The sequence below is a fragment of the Sphaeramia orbicularis genome, chromosome 16 (genome assembly GCF_902148855.1).
Source record: "Sphaeramia orbicularis chromosome 16, fSphaOr1.1, whole genome shotgun sequence".
Classification (NCBI taxonomy): domain Eukaryota; kingdom Metazoa; phylum Chordata; class Actinopteri; order Kurtiformes; family Apogonidae; genus Sphaeramia; species Sphaeramia orbicularis.
In genome coordinates this window covers 15,055,588-15,070,516 of record NC_043972.1, presented here as the reverse complement: position 1 = coordinate 15,070,516, position 14,929 = coordinate 15,055,588, and the positions used below count along the sequence as shown (strand labels likewise).

Genomic DNA, 14,929 nt, shown 5'->3' with positions numbered 1-14,929 from the left:
TGAGCTGTAACACAATAACCCTTGTCTTCTGTAATTATGTGCAAAATCCAAGAAAAAAGATTAAGTGATCTTTACTTGCAGCGGAATTCAAATATTTGATGATGGAAAATGTAGCAGTGTTTCCCATTAAGGATGATCAGACAGGGCTTCTCTATGACCCAGTGTCTTTGGATGTACCAAGACCCCAGGGTTCAGTTGAGGTTTAGTTTGATTACCGGTCCTTCTGGTTCGTGATGATTTTTATCAAAGAGAATCAATAGATGAACAAGGAAATTAGTTAAGCTTTGGTCAGATGTTTGAAGATTAAACAAGTCACAAGATTTTATGCCTGTGATCACAACCATAATAATTTAATTGGAGTCTAATGGGTGAATCAGCAGCATTTTAATCAGAATGGAGCGATATTCTTTTGTGTTGTCACTCTGATATTTATTCTGATAGAACAGGTATAGTTTTATCTACAAGTTTTATTTCTTGCAGCTATCCATTTACAGCAAAATACCATGTCAATTTTATTTACTGTTTTTCCACTATGAGTAAGACTTGGAAATAGGAAATCAAATCAGTTGGACTAATAATGGCCTTTCTTCAAAGTTTTGAGCAGTTTTTCCGAGGTTCTCCCTCCTCGGCTCCAGATATAAACACCGGTCTCCCTCCAGCGAGATCCATCTGTGTGTCTCTTTTTCACTTTGTATGTGAGCTGAGAAAACAGATTCACCAGGCGAATCCTAACTTCAGCTGGCTTCTATTTCCTGTCAACCTGTGGGTTATGGCCCACAGACAGTTGATGCTCTGCACATGGTTTTCGCTCCATCTCTGGCAGTTTCCTCCTGTCTGCTAGTATTAAACTGATCAGGCCTGATCTGGGTATTTTATTGAGCTCTTGTTTCCTCTAAAGGGAACAGGAATAGGGACGTAGATGTGAGTCTACAGCAATATGTTTGGTTTTGAAGGACAAGCAAACAGAGCTTATGAAGATTTGAAAATTATCTTCTGAAGGAGACTTTATCTTCTCCTATACCCGTGGATTTCTGGATTCAACAATGTCTGATTCTCATTTCCATCCCTAGTCTGCGTAGATGCCTCATTGTGATGCCATATATCCCAAATTTAGGAGTTGCCTTTGTGTGAAAAATGCTGAAGTCATCTTCTTCTAACAGCATAAATGTGCAGTGACATTTAACATGGAGCAGGTGGTAGTTCATTAACTCAAAGGTACCTGGTGCACCGTGTCCTACTGTGTAGACAATCTGGTCACCCAGTGCACGCTTGGCCTTAGTTTACTGTAGGTAAGTCTGACGAGGCTCAAAGCTGTACACATGACAGAAACAGTTCAGCCTTTGTCCAATTTTGGAAAAACATGACTGTGCAAATATTTGCTAAAAAAGAACAATGTGTGGTTGGTTAAGTTTTCCCTGTATGTGTCACAGAAGATGTTTCTGACTCTGCCCTCTCCCGCTGCAACCACAAAACCAATGGAGCTGGGGAGGAGGAGGGGTGGGGAGGGGTCTGCACCCGTTTGCGTTAAGAATAGAACTTGATATTACAGAGGAATCTCCAAACGGCCTGTAAAAATAAAGGGGTTCCGAGAAGCTCTCCGCTCAAGCTTATTCATTGCCAGCACTTCTTTGGCGTTTGTTGTTTAATGTGGTTGGTGAAAACTGTTTCTTATTTGAAGAGCAACACGTCACGTCTCTACTCACGCAAGAATGATTGGATATGAGCTTGGAAAAGTGAGGCTCATTCCGGGAGCCAGACAAGGACACTTGTACACTATGTACATCTCGACATCAGAGATGAGCATTTAGGGCTCGACGAGGAAACCACAACGGCTGCTGAATGGTATATCCTCAGAACCTCCATCTTCAGCATCTGTCGGCTGAAGGGGTCCTCCATAACTCAACAACTGATGTGTGGATTTGTTGCTGGTATTATTTGGGCTGTCATTATTTATGATATTTTGTTCAGGTTTTCCTTTCGTATATCTCTAATATAATAGGTGTTATTAATTTATTTCATTGTAATTTCTTCCTTTTTTTCCACCCACTTTACTCAGTTCTGGTTCTAGTTATGATAATTATAATTATCACCATGGTTGTTATTGTTTGTATTGTTGATATTTTCTTGTGAGGGTCTTTGGCATTTTCTTCTTCCTTTTTCTCCCCCCTTCACTCTTTCCTTCTCTTCTTCTCCTCCCCCCTGTTCCTTCATGTCAGGTCCAGCATTGAAATCTGGTTCAATGAAACTCAAAATAAAGGTAGCAGAATATCAAGGGGAGCCTCATATACTTTATGAAGTTTCCCTTGGCCAAGCACATTTGTTCAGCACTAAAATGAGCCAGACTACCATTCTGCTGTTATGATGCTGGACAAGACAAGTTTAGTAGAAAAAAAAAAAAAAAAAACATAACTCATGCACAGCAAAAACTGACAGAGCTGACTTGAAAGTGCTTGTTATGTCTATTTAGATTTAATAAAATGGTCAAAATTATACCTTATGAAGTTATTTTGTTGACTGAGCTGCACATGTAGAATTCCTTTGGTCATAAAAACACTTCCCCTGTGTGATGAACTTATTGAATGATTGTCATCCTCTTTCAACTTCACTACACTGTTTTGGCTTTGTTCCAACAGGCCTGTAAAACCCCACTACTCACATCACTGAAGCTTATCTCTGTCTGTCAGCTAGTTAGAACAGCTCAGTTTCCACAACACAGTGCGTCTGATAATCATATGTTAGAACTCATGTTAAAGGGAGGGTGAAGCTGAGGGACGATAAATATCAGTTTTGATGTCTGTGACAATACTGTCTTTTTTTGAAATAGTGTGTCTGATTTGAGCTCAGAGGAAAATTAAGTGAAACTTGTCTTTGTTCAGTCGCTGAAGCACAAAAGGTACCGACCGCATTTGTATCAGCATCAAAGAATAACAAGACAGTCACATGACCTGAATGGAAAATAAAGGTGGTTTTCACGAGCATCTGTGTCCCAGAGTGTGTTTGCTTCATCCTTCCGCTGTTTCAAACAAGTCGGTCTATTTTAAGCTTTGGGTTTGCCTTTTTATAGATGAGCAGACACCCGAGTGTGAAAGAAATGTTCTCTCTAAACAACGTCAGCGACCACAAATGTGCTTGAAGTGGGACAGCGGGCCGGAAACCCCTTTTCATACAGCCAAGCAAAAAACAGTGTTGACAACAGTGTGTGTCTGTGTGGGAGTCCTGGTCCCAGCCCACCCTGACTATACCTGGCCACAGTGTCGCTGGTTTCAGCCGGTGTTGACACACATACTGAAACCCTCAAAAGCAAACAGCTTCACTAGGATTTCCTCTGTCTTTGTTTCTATATTGAAACCGACTGAGTGTGTTTACAGTGTTGAATAGATTCAGTATTTTTCATTTCACTGCTTTATATATATTTCATATACACTTCAGTCTCACTAATAATGCTGGAGGGATAGCAATAACAAAAAGCATATTTGCTTTTTTTTTTTTTTTTTTTTTTTTGCTGTTTGACCTCAGTTGTGTCTGTTTTGTACAAAATAAAGTCAGGTCTTAAAGTATTTGGACAGTGACACAAATTTTGAAATTCTGCCTCTGTACACCCACACAGTAGCTTGTACCTGAATGATAAGAGAAAAAAGGATGGAGAAGGAAAGGAACAGTTCATGATCCAGATCAGAGGACGTCATACTGAGCCTGTTTATGCACACCAATACTCTGATCATTATCCAGTTTCTGGAGTTTTCGGATTATTTAAGTGATCGTGTAAACCAAGGATGTCAAACTCATTTTAGTTCAGTTCCACATTGAGCCCAATTTGATCTCCAGTGGGCTGGACCAGTAAAATACCAGTGAAAAAAGTAAAATTATATTATGTTCAAGTTTACATCTACAAAGTTTCCTTAAAAGTCTGAACAACATGAACAACTTGAATTGTCTTAAGAAAAACAATTGCAATTTTAACAATATTCTGCCTCGGTTTATCATTTACACATGTACATTACAATCACACAAAACACTTAGTAACAGGCAGAATATTGGTAAAATTGCATTTACTTTTCTTGCGACATTACCGTTTGTTCATGTTTGTTCATGTTTGTTCATGTTTTTTGTAAAAGCATAGTTTGGTAACGTAAACATTTTCATGTAATTTTACTTTTTTACAGCAAAAACACAGAATTTGGGGTTGTCATTATTAGGTTATTATGATAATATTTTACTGGTTCTGGCCCACCTGAAATCTAGTAGGACTGTATGTGTCTGTATGTGGAACCTGAATTAAAATGTTTTTGACACCATTGATTGTTAATATCTGCAGTGTAATTTTTGCATTTCACAAATTCGTCCTGCGGGCTGGATTGGATCCTTTGGTGGGCCAAATTTGCCCCCCAGGCCGCATGTTTGACACCTGTGATGTAAACAGTATAATCTCAACTGTTTAATCAGATACCAACAGTAATCCGATTATGACAAATCAGATTAACACACCTGGATTTGACCCCAATACTCCAATGTCTTCCTACATGTATACAGGTTAATCTGATTTATTTAGTTCTTTTACATTTACGCATGTGTAAACACTATTAAAATTATAGAGAATGGAAGTTACACAGTCAAACGTGAGTGAAAAACAATAACAGGAAGTTTAAATCTACCATCACTACATACACTACAAACAAAAAGTTAAGGATATTTCTGTTTTGTTTTTTGTTTTTTTTTGTCCCAGGTTTGTGTTTTGGGTCCATTTGTAAATAAAACTATGTTTGGTCATTTAAAAAATGTGTTTCAATTCACACACAAAAAAGTAAAAAGCACTGTGCAAGAATCCCATCTGAAAAAAATAGCTCAAAAATTCATAATATCCTTAGCTTTTTGTTTGTAGTGTATGTACGTACTCCGAAAGAAATCCCATAATGGACCAAAGCATCTAAACCAGGGATTTTCAGTTATTGCATTTCTTAAGTGCATGTAAACGTGTTAGATCTGATTATTACAATTGCGCGATTACTCCCAGTTATTGGACTTTTATGGTCATGTAAACAGGGTCAGTGTTTTGTCATGAACATATTTGGCTGCAATGAAACTGGGTCACATGATAAGGAACAGAATGAATTATACAGGACTAGGGATGTAAACAATTAATGGACTCAATTAATTGTCGATAAGTGTAGGATATAGAACAGAAAAAATAAGGATAAGTGGCGGCAGCATCTCTGCTGAAATCTGGCTCCATCGTGTTAGTGATGCAAACTCATAAATGTCCATTTCTTTTAAACTGCCCCTCTGCAGATCCATTTATTTTATTTTATTTCTCTGTTGAATTTCTTTAGTTCTGCTCCATAAATGTCATTGTCTGTTCTGTTTCCAATGGTTCAATGAATCAATCATTCAGGAATATGACATGATTTTTCATGAAGCATATAAACAATATTTAGCTTTTATTCTTATAGACCCTATTGAAAGACAAATTCAGGTTCTCAGGAAAATCACGGCTTATCAATTAATCGATCGATAAGGTCAACCAACTAATGATTAATGGATTAATCGATAATTTGCATCCCTATACAAGGCTATCATCTCTGCTCAGATTTAGACAAATGTTGAAAAACTGATTGGGTGTCGCTTGATATTGCAGATGGATAATGACCTACAACATTCTGCAAAAGCAACCCGAGACCTTGTCAGTTGCTTGATCGCGACCCAATAAAACAGCTTTCCAGCAACTTGAAGACTTGAAGAAAAAAGAAAACCCATAAACAAGCAGCATTTGAAGGTGTCGGAAGTAAAGACCTGGAAAAGCATCTTCAGGGGGAAACTCAGCATTCATTGGTTCCAGACTTCAGGGAAAGGATTTAACTCCGAAGTATCGAAAACAATCCTTATATTTACTGCAATCCAGTTACTTTTGAGCCTCTGACAATGGAGAGACCGTGTTGGAAATAGGTGTCATCCGTATTTGTGTTAAACCCCCTGAATTAAATCTGAAAGTCCACACTTCAGTTACACCTGGATCACTTCCTTTCTAATCCGCATTGGTAGCGAACAGAGGCAGAATTACAAAATTTGAGTGGCTGTCCAAATGACTGTATTTCAAAAACCCGCTTTTATGTTTTCAAATGTATAGCAAATCTCCAAATAGTGCTCAATAGCTTGGGATTCATGGCCTCTTTGGCTCTAACACCAGTGAGTTAATTATGCTCCTTTGAGAAAACGTCGGCCCTGCCTGTGTGGTCCACGCTGTACTTGTGGTTTACTTGGCAGCAAAAGAGAGAACACAACAAGTCATCTTTTAATTAGAGCTGTGTTTATGCTCAGGGAAATGACTTAGAGATGCACGGTGAACACTGATAAGCGTCTCCATCTCTTTCGTTCTCTCTTTCTCTGTAGCCGTACAGTATATGAAATGGATCTGCTATATATGGCCACAGTTCGTCAGCCCCTCTCTGGTCCAGTTACCCACAATGCACTCTTCATCACTGGTCTATCACAGTAATCAGGCATCTCCAAATAGGGCCCTGCTCCACTTTCTCTAAGAGCCTCATCCAAAAATCCAAATCACTTATCTCCTGCGGCCATAAATACATCTGCTGATAATCTAAATGTCACATCTTATTAACAGCTGTGGACTTATAAAACCATGCATGCTATCCCAGCAGCATTACATCCATTAGGCGCTGATCAATGAAAACAAGATACCATTGTTTAATCTAATGGATTTCACTAGTTATCAAGAAATGGTGTGTGTGTGTGTGTGTGTGTGTGTGTGTGTGTGTGTGTGTGTGTGGTGGGGGTTGTAAATGGAAAGTTGCTGACTTGTTTCAACTAAACCAACTGGGATGATGAGGGTGTGGTGCCTGAGAGTAGAGCTGCACAATATATCATTTGAGCATCGGCATCGCGATGTACATGTACACAATAGTCACATCGCAGGTAGGACGCAATAGAGGACGCAAATGAACTCAACCTGACACACATTGCACGCAGCGATCCACCAATCACAATTGTTCTTATTCAGTTTGGCGTGAGTCGCTGGTAACAGTATTGAAAAATGAGCAACGAGCAAGAGAAAATCACCGTAAATGAAGACTCAGTGCCAAAAAGAAAAGCATCGTCAGTTATGTGGAATTATTGCAGCTACAAGAAGGATGATTTTGAAACATGAGGTAACACAACTAATTTGTTCGACCATTTTCGTCGGCACCACACAGTTGTTATATGCTCCTGAGTATTTTTTCTTATCGCAATATATATCGCAGGGTTAAAAAAAAATCGCGATGTCAGTTTTTTCCAATATCGTGCAGCCCTACCTGAGAGTAAGGGTGTTTTCACACTGCGTACTTGAGTCTGCATCTGAGTACATTGGACCCCAAAGTTCGCTTAATTTTATCAATGTGCATTCAAACATTCTGTGCATGACTATCGTACCTGAGTCCAGCTGAGAAGGTAGTCCTGGGTACAGACTACGTGGACTCCAGTACGGTACGTTGCAGTTTGAATGTGATCAGTGCCCAAGACCGGACATAACCTTATCATCACTCCAACAACGGAAATTACCTAATCACACAAGACCATAGACTGCTCTCCTATTGTCTCCTGAAAAAGCCTCAGATCCGCGTGGCACAGGCTCGCCTTATCGACTGAACCAGTGATGTGTATATCAGGGACAACGAAGGTCACTCTTCTTCACTTTGCCTCAAACAGGATAACAGATAAAGTATTGCCGCCATTGTAGACAAATGAACATGACAGTCACTCGGTTGATGACGTAAGGGTTTGTCTTCTTCTGACTTTCGCGTTTGTTGGACAGCGACAGAATTCCTTCCGCACTGCCTCCAACTGTTTCGGCCCCGTGAAACCCACTCATACTTGGGCACCAGCCGTGGTATGTGCTTGTGAATAGTGATGTCCTGATCTGGATTTTTTTTTTTCTTCCGATCTGATTTTTTTTAGGATTAGTTTTGCCCATACCGATCTGATATAACTTTTTACAATAAAATTTTCATTAACCCTAACCCTTTCATTATTTATCGGTTATTATTCTATTATTTTACTTGAGATCACAATTGGTCTGAATGTGGAACATGAACTAAAACAAGTATGACACCTTTGACTCTTAATAACTTTAGTATAATTTTTGTACTTTCCAAATTCATACTTTGGGACAAATTAGAACCTTTGGTGGGCCGGTTTTGGACTGCAGACCGTATGTTTGCCACTGCCGTAGCCGGTCTAAAGACAGGTCCGTCCAGGTATTATATAGGGGTGCATTCTGCGCTGTACGTTAGTGATGCGTACATCAGTGGGTTACTCACGGGTCGGATTGGGACGGATCAAAAGAACTTCAGTTTATTTGTGGGTCGGGTTGGGTTGGGTCAAATAATTCCACAAAAGGTTGGAAAAAAAAACACATTAAAGTGAAAGTGAAACCTATAGATGTTTTACTAATTCCTCTAAGCCTCCTGCTGTTGTGCAACTAATTTTTTTTTTTGCCCTAGCTTCAGAAACTTTAATTTGAGAGAGCAGGACGTGTGTTTAACCCCACCTCAGAACCAGGTACGGATTGGCCCGATGTCGTGACTAAATCCGATCTGATCTTCGAAAAAAATTAGAGCTGCAACCGATTAATCGACTAAGAGCTTGAAGTCAATGCAAAAAGTCCTGATTCGATTAATCGACTCGAATTGATCGAAGGGAGATATTCTATTGTAGTTTTCCTGAATTGAAGCTTCTTTGTGCATCACAATAAGCGTCCGTGTGAAACACCACAGTGGAACCAATCTTTAACAGCAGAGAAATGAAGGAAACAAAGCTTTGATTCAGGAAAATTGTGACTGAATGATTTTTTTGGATCACTTTGAATCGATTAATCAGTTGCAGCTCTAAAAAAAAAAAAAGCCAAATCAGCGGCTGACACCAATGTGTAGATTGGATTGTGACATCCCTACTTGTGAACGCAACATCTGCGGTAAAGGTTTGTACGTATCCAGGTACGGCACGGATCTGGATACCCAGTGTGAAAGCGCCCTCAGAGCGTCACTAAACCTTTTCCTCAGGTACCAGATAGTCATTTAGTGCTTTGAGAGATGCACTAAACCACGTCTGCTTTAATAAATCTGTTCAAAAGACAGTGGAGGTCTGTGGCTCGTATAAAAAGGAAGCATTTTGTTGAGTACACATGCTTAGTCAACTGTGTCTGGATAAATAAAGATAGCAACAGGGTCTAGTTTATATCCAGATGATGAAAACCAATAGAAAAGCTGATATTTCACCTGTGGCTATTGTTAAAAGTCAATGGCTCGCGATGTAATTTTGAGCCCGAACGCCTCTTTAAACTCTCACCAATGCATTCTTTGAATTCCAATGTGAAAGCCATCTATAAACATAAGCCCGGGACTCATGATAAACACACACAGAGGTATTCCTGGGTTTTCAGGTTGCTACATGAATGATAGGGTGAGGTGTGTGTGCCTGGCCAGAAGTGTGACTGCATGTGTGTTCGCCCATGTGTTGGTGAACCGAGGTGGGGTGTGAAAGTCAGGTCGCCGGGGGATTTGACTTCTCTACATCAACAGCGCTCGGAGGCTCTGTCACTCAGCAGGTACACCTCATCGCTGGGGAACGTGGTCTCACTACAGAATAAACACACCTCACATCTTCTGCTCTTACTCACAGGCTGCGGTCACGAGATGCCAGGCGTAACGTCAAAAAACACTAAGAAATGGCCACAAATTTCATGTGACACCTTGACAACTGCAGTAAACTATAGCGAGTGGATGTCAAGACGAGGAGAAATACTCTATTTGACGAATCCAAAGTCTGTAGCCTGTGAGAACTATGCATGTCACTCACTGTCAGCGGTAATAAAAGAGAGGGAGATGGTTTAAAGGGTTACCGTTTGGAGGCAGGAAGGTGAAACGCTGGTACTGGCTCCTCTTCCTCTTGCCGTTGCAGACATAGAAGTTGACCTGCACCGGACTGGATATTCTCTGGTTCCGGTAGGGTGGAACTTCCACAACAATCGTATTCTGAAATTTAACCCACAGAAAAGGATCAGTGGAGAAATGTAGCTAATTACAATTCCCATACTTAAAGATGTGACATACTTGTATTTACTTTATTTCAAGTTTAGCCACCTTTGTATTTTTTATTTTGTTTTTATTTTTTTATTCATTTCGAACATGCAAAGAAACATTAAAACATAACAAAGCAAAATAAGATAAAAAACAAAATAACATTTAAATGAACAGAATCTATCTTCAAGTATGTACAAGTCTGAATTTTGCATGGTCGAAAAGGAATAGGAAGAAATGTAAACTTGTTTTTTATTTCCACTTAACCCTTTAACCCCTGAGCCCTGATTAAAGGTAAAGGTTCACATATTAACCACATCTTTTTACTCAACTGCATTTGTCTGACTTGTCTGAGTTACTTTTCAGAGAAGACCACTAGGTCTACAATATTTAAAATGACATTTTGGCCTGTTTCTTTATTTTATTTTTTTCGTTATTTATCCCCAGAACTAAGAAATCTTCATTATTTTAAAATCTTTCAGTCCATCACCTTATTTATGAATAAACATGGTTTAAAACACACAGTTAGAAAAGAAAATGTAATATCGGTGAAATGATGTCTTATGTGACTCATACCGACATTGGTCAATGTCAGTAAATATCGGCCGGTACCAATGTGCAGCTTAAATATTAGTGCATCCCATTTGTCCAATGTAATAATTACACACATTTGTGATCAACTACAGGATTATGGATTAAGAAACTTCAAGTCTTTAATTACCTCATTGCTTTAGCTGGAAAATGCATTGAAAACAGGGCTGTCTGAGTTTATGAAATATTTTTTTTTAGATACTTTATTCTCACAGGACAGGATATTATAGAATATATGGATAAAATAAGCTCAACCTTGCACAACTACAGTCAGAAAATTAAGTAGTAGTAGTAGTAGTAGTAGTAAATGTACATTATACAGTAAAGTAGCTGTTTTTCATGTTCTCAGTACATTTTTTCCTGAATACTTACTCACTTTTCCTTCACTGAAGTCCTGAACAGATAAATGTGCTTGTAGAGTATTTTCACAGTCTATTACTAGTACTTTTATTCAAGTGAAGGCTCTGTAGTACACAGTTCCACCACTGTGGGTGATTTCCCCTCAGACAGCTGCTTAAATCATTACAAAGTCACATCAGAATCCCTTAATTGCATTTTTCATCCCAGTTTATCTCACTCTGCAAATGTAGTAGACGTTCCTGCAGCGTATTAATCAACAGCTCTGTTTATTTTGCAGCCGGTCTGTATTTAGGGTTGTGTTTCCAAGAGGCTGGACTGGGAGCATGTTCTAAATGAGCTGGTCTGGACAGTGTAGATGCAGCAGCAGAAACCTGGAGGTTTGTCCACGGTGTGTTTGTGTCGGAGGAAACCCCAGGGCTTCGGCCTCGTCCCAGTTCAACACAAGAGCAAAGAGGTAGCGGCTTCTTTTGTTTGCACAGCCATGCCTTCCTATAGAAAGCCTCGCCTGCCCCCCCCCCCCTTAGACTAGACCTTGGCAAGTCTGGACGGATGTGAACTTTCAACTGCTTTCATGCTGTCAAGGGAACACAGGGAGAATTTGTCTGAGCGTTTGTGTCTAATTCCTGGGACGGCTGTCACTCTTGTGGAGGTCTGTGACAGGAAGCAGGTTTTTGTTGGTTAGCTGTGGGTGTAAGTGGAAGGGGGGGGTCGGTATGGAGGTGAGGGGTCTGCGTCCTCACCGCTAATTTGGCCTCCAGATGACGACAATGAAAACACACAGGTGGCTGATTGAGTGTTTTCGGTGTGTGCGTGCACATGGTTTTCCCTCCTCTTTCTAACCAATCAAAGTTTGCGCACTCTGAGCTGCAATGAAAATAAAGTCAGGCAGGCAGATGGGAGCGTTAAGGTGGCCTGACAGGAGCATTAAGGCGGCCTGACAAGGGTGTTAAGGCGGCTTGATAAGGGCGTTAAGGCGGCCTGGTGGCAAATGACAGAAGAAGAAGAATCCGTGTATCATTTATTCTTTTCATATACAATTGAGAATCGTTACTCGTTATTTCATAATTCATGTACAAATCAAAAATCCAAAAACAATTTGTTTTTCATTCTTTCAATTGTACGCACAAATTAAAAATTGGAAATAAGCAAATGGACCAAATGTGGGGTTTCATGTTGACATTTTTGATATCTGATTTGGTCCGACGGAAGTTACTGACTAATTCATGTGTTTTACGAAGTGTCTTCTCCTTAGATTGTCTACCATGGACGCACTGTATTAGACAAAACAACAACACCTGGAAGATTCGGACCATTTTTTCAGTTGTCATGTCGTCTTCCTTGCTGCCTCTGAATTAGGGCCGCACGATAAACACGTTACTCTGAAGGAGGATGACATGACAACTGAAAAAATGGTCCAAATCTTCCAGGTGTTGTTGTTTTGTCTAATACAGTGGGTCCATGGTAGACAATCTAAGGAGAAGACACTTTGTAAAACACATGATTTAGTCAGTAACTTCCGGGTCAGACCAAATCGGATATCAAAAATGTCAACATGAAACCCAACATTTGGTCCATTTGCTTTTTTCCAATTTTTAATATGTGCGTACAATCGAAAGAATGAAAAACAACTGGTTTTTGGATTTTTGATTTATACATGAATAATGAAATAAGTCATTTTTTCGTTTTTTTCCAATTGTGGATTCTCAATTGAATATGAGAAGAACCAATGATACACAGATTCTTCTTCTTCTGTCATTTGCCACCAGGCCGCCTTAACGCTCCCGTCTACGTACATGTATTAAGAAGACCAGGGATTTGATGCTGTTTGTTGCATCTACAAATAAACACACTGAGGTATTTGTCTTTCATCGACCCCCCCCCCCCCCCCCCCCCCCCCCCACCTCCATACTGCCGCCTAGAACGAGGCCCTGCACGCCCGCTAATTTTCCAGCATCTGAGACTCCAGCCATTGCACATCAGCCAACCCCGCAGGCCAATTAGGCATCACAGTCCACATCTACCCCCCCCTGATGCAACCCAGTCATTTACCTGAGCGAAATAACATCAACAACAACAACAAGGAGAAAAACACCCTCAAGTTGCAGCATTTAGATGTGCGCGGCTTATTTTAGACACCGTGCAAGTGTAAATTGCCTCGGTTAGTTTACACAAAAAAAAAGGGGGTGTGGGGGGGTTGAGATGCCGCTGATGAAAGGCTTCAGCAACTCAAAACACGCCGTCATCACACACAAGCAAACAGATTTTCACGGATCCTGTAGTCGAGTCTCCACGCTAAAAAGCAGAGCTAACGAACCTCAGTGAAATGTTAATTAACTCCAGAGCACAAGAAGCTTTCTGTGACACGTACAACAACATTTTCCTCTCTCTCTCTCGTGCTATTCCCTCTCCCTCCGTTTTATATTAACAAAATCTGAACGTGTGATTGAGCGTCAGTTAAATGAGTGCACTGGTTTATTTTCTCATTACAGCTCTCATGAAAACCAGCAGGTAAAAATCAGGGGTGTAATCCACTCTGGGCTTCGTGATCCAGCACAGACGAGGTGTTTAAGTCCAACTTGCCACAGCACAACACTTCACTGTGAACTAAACGTCTGGCTATGCCGTGAGGGCTGTGGCGTGTGTGTGTGTGTGTGTGTGTGTGTGCCTCCACTTTCTAACCTGTGTGTGTGTGTGTGTGAGATGCAAAAACAATATGACAGCTCGTGTTTACTTCATGAGGTTACAGAGATTTTGTGAAAATTCCACTCAGGATTGCATGGGCTAATCATCATTGTCTGCGCTGCAACTTGTAACGCCTTAGCAAAGGTTACATCATGACAGGGGACAGATGAGGAGGAGTGAAAATGAGAAAGTGTCAAGGGGAGGGGGCGGGACCGAAGATGGCGACGACAGCATTTCCAATCAGTCCTCAGAGTCTGATGTCTGATGACTTACACATTTGATGGAGTCCTTGTCAACTTTGGCTTCTGTCTCCCACAGATGATGTCCATCTAGAAAGAAAAAAAAAACAAAACACCATCAAACAAATAATATGGAGTTTTAATGGAACTTGGACTCCAATCTGAATACGATACTCAATATTAGGGCTGTGTATTGGCAAGAATCTGGCGATACGATACAAATCACAATACTAGGATCACGATACGATATGTCATGATATATCATGATACTGTTAAAAAGGCAATTTTTTGTTTGTTTCTTTTTTGAATTGATGAGACTCTGAGGTGCTATGCAGGTGCACTACTTTTGGACAAACCACACTTTCAGTCACTGGAACTGAATATTGGAACAGTTTACCACTCAACATAACGGACTCACAATCATAGGCCTCCTTCAAATCACAACTTAAACACTGGATGAAGGAAAACCAAGCCTGGGACCATCAGTAGATCGTCCTCATAGTGTTGTTCTGTGTGTTTTTATGATATTTTGCCTTTTTGTCAACTGTCTTTCCTGTCACCTGCCGAGGGACTACAGATGGAAATTAGCACTGCTGCTACAATCTGTCGTATTTACAGCTGCAATTGTTGTAGATGTTCATTAATATGCACTGTCCCAAATAAATAAATAAATGAATGAACGAATGAATATTTCTTTGAAGAATTGAATTACACCTGAAATCGGCACAAATACTAAAAACATTTTTATTTGATCAGAATAGGATCTAATGCTATATCACAAAATGTTCCTGTGTTCAAACTGAAATTCTGTTTTACAGACATTACAGTTTATCCCTTTCATGCATGAATTATGAGAACCTAAAGATTTTTTTCCTTAGTGTTTTTATTCCTCTTTAGGCATTAAAAAAACAATGCAATTTATAAAAAAAAAAAAAAGTATGAACTTATTTTTCATGGAGTTGCAAAAATGTCCACTCAGCTGGACACCAT

General features: G+C 40.0%; 1 protein-coding gene across 2 annotated transcripts in view; it reads right to left on the bottom strand.

Moving 5' to 3' along the window:
• LOC115436404 (nuclear factor of activated T-cells, cytoplasmic 1-like) overlaps window positions 1-14,929 on the bottom strand; it is an 88,780-nt gene that overhangs the window by 32,925 nt on the left and 40,926 nt on the right. For both annotated transcript variants that reach the window (XM_030159268.1, XM_030159269.1), the window contains exons 7-8: window positions 13,974-14,029; window positions 9,890-10,022 (exon numbers count right to left, since the gene is read on the bottom strand). In XM_030159268.1, coding sequence (XP_030015128.1) covers window positions 9,890-10,022; window positions 13,974-14,029 — 189 coding nt within the window. The remainder of the gene's footprint in view (window positions 1-9,889; window positions 10,023-13,973; window positions 14,030-14,929) is intronic.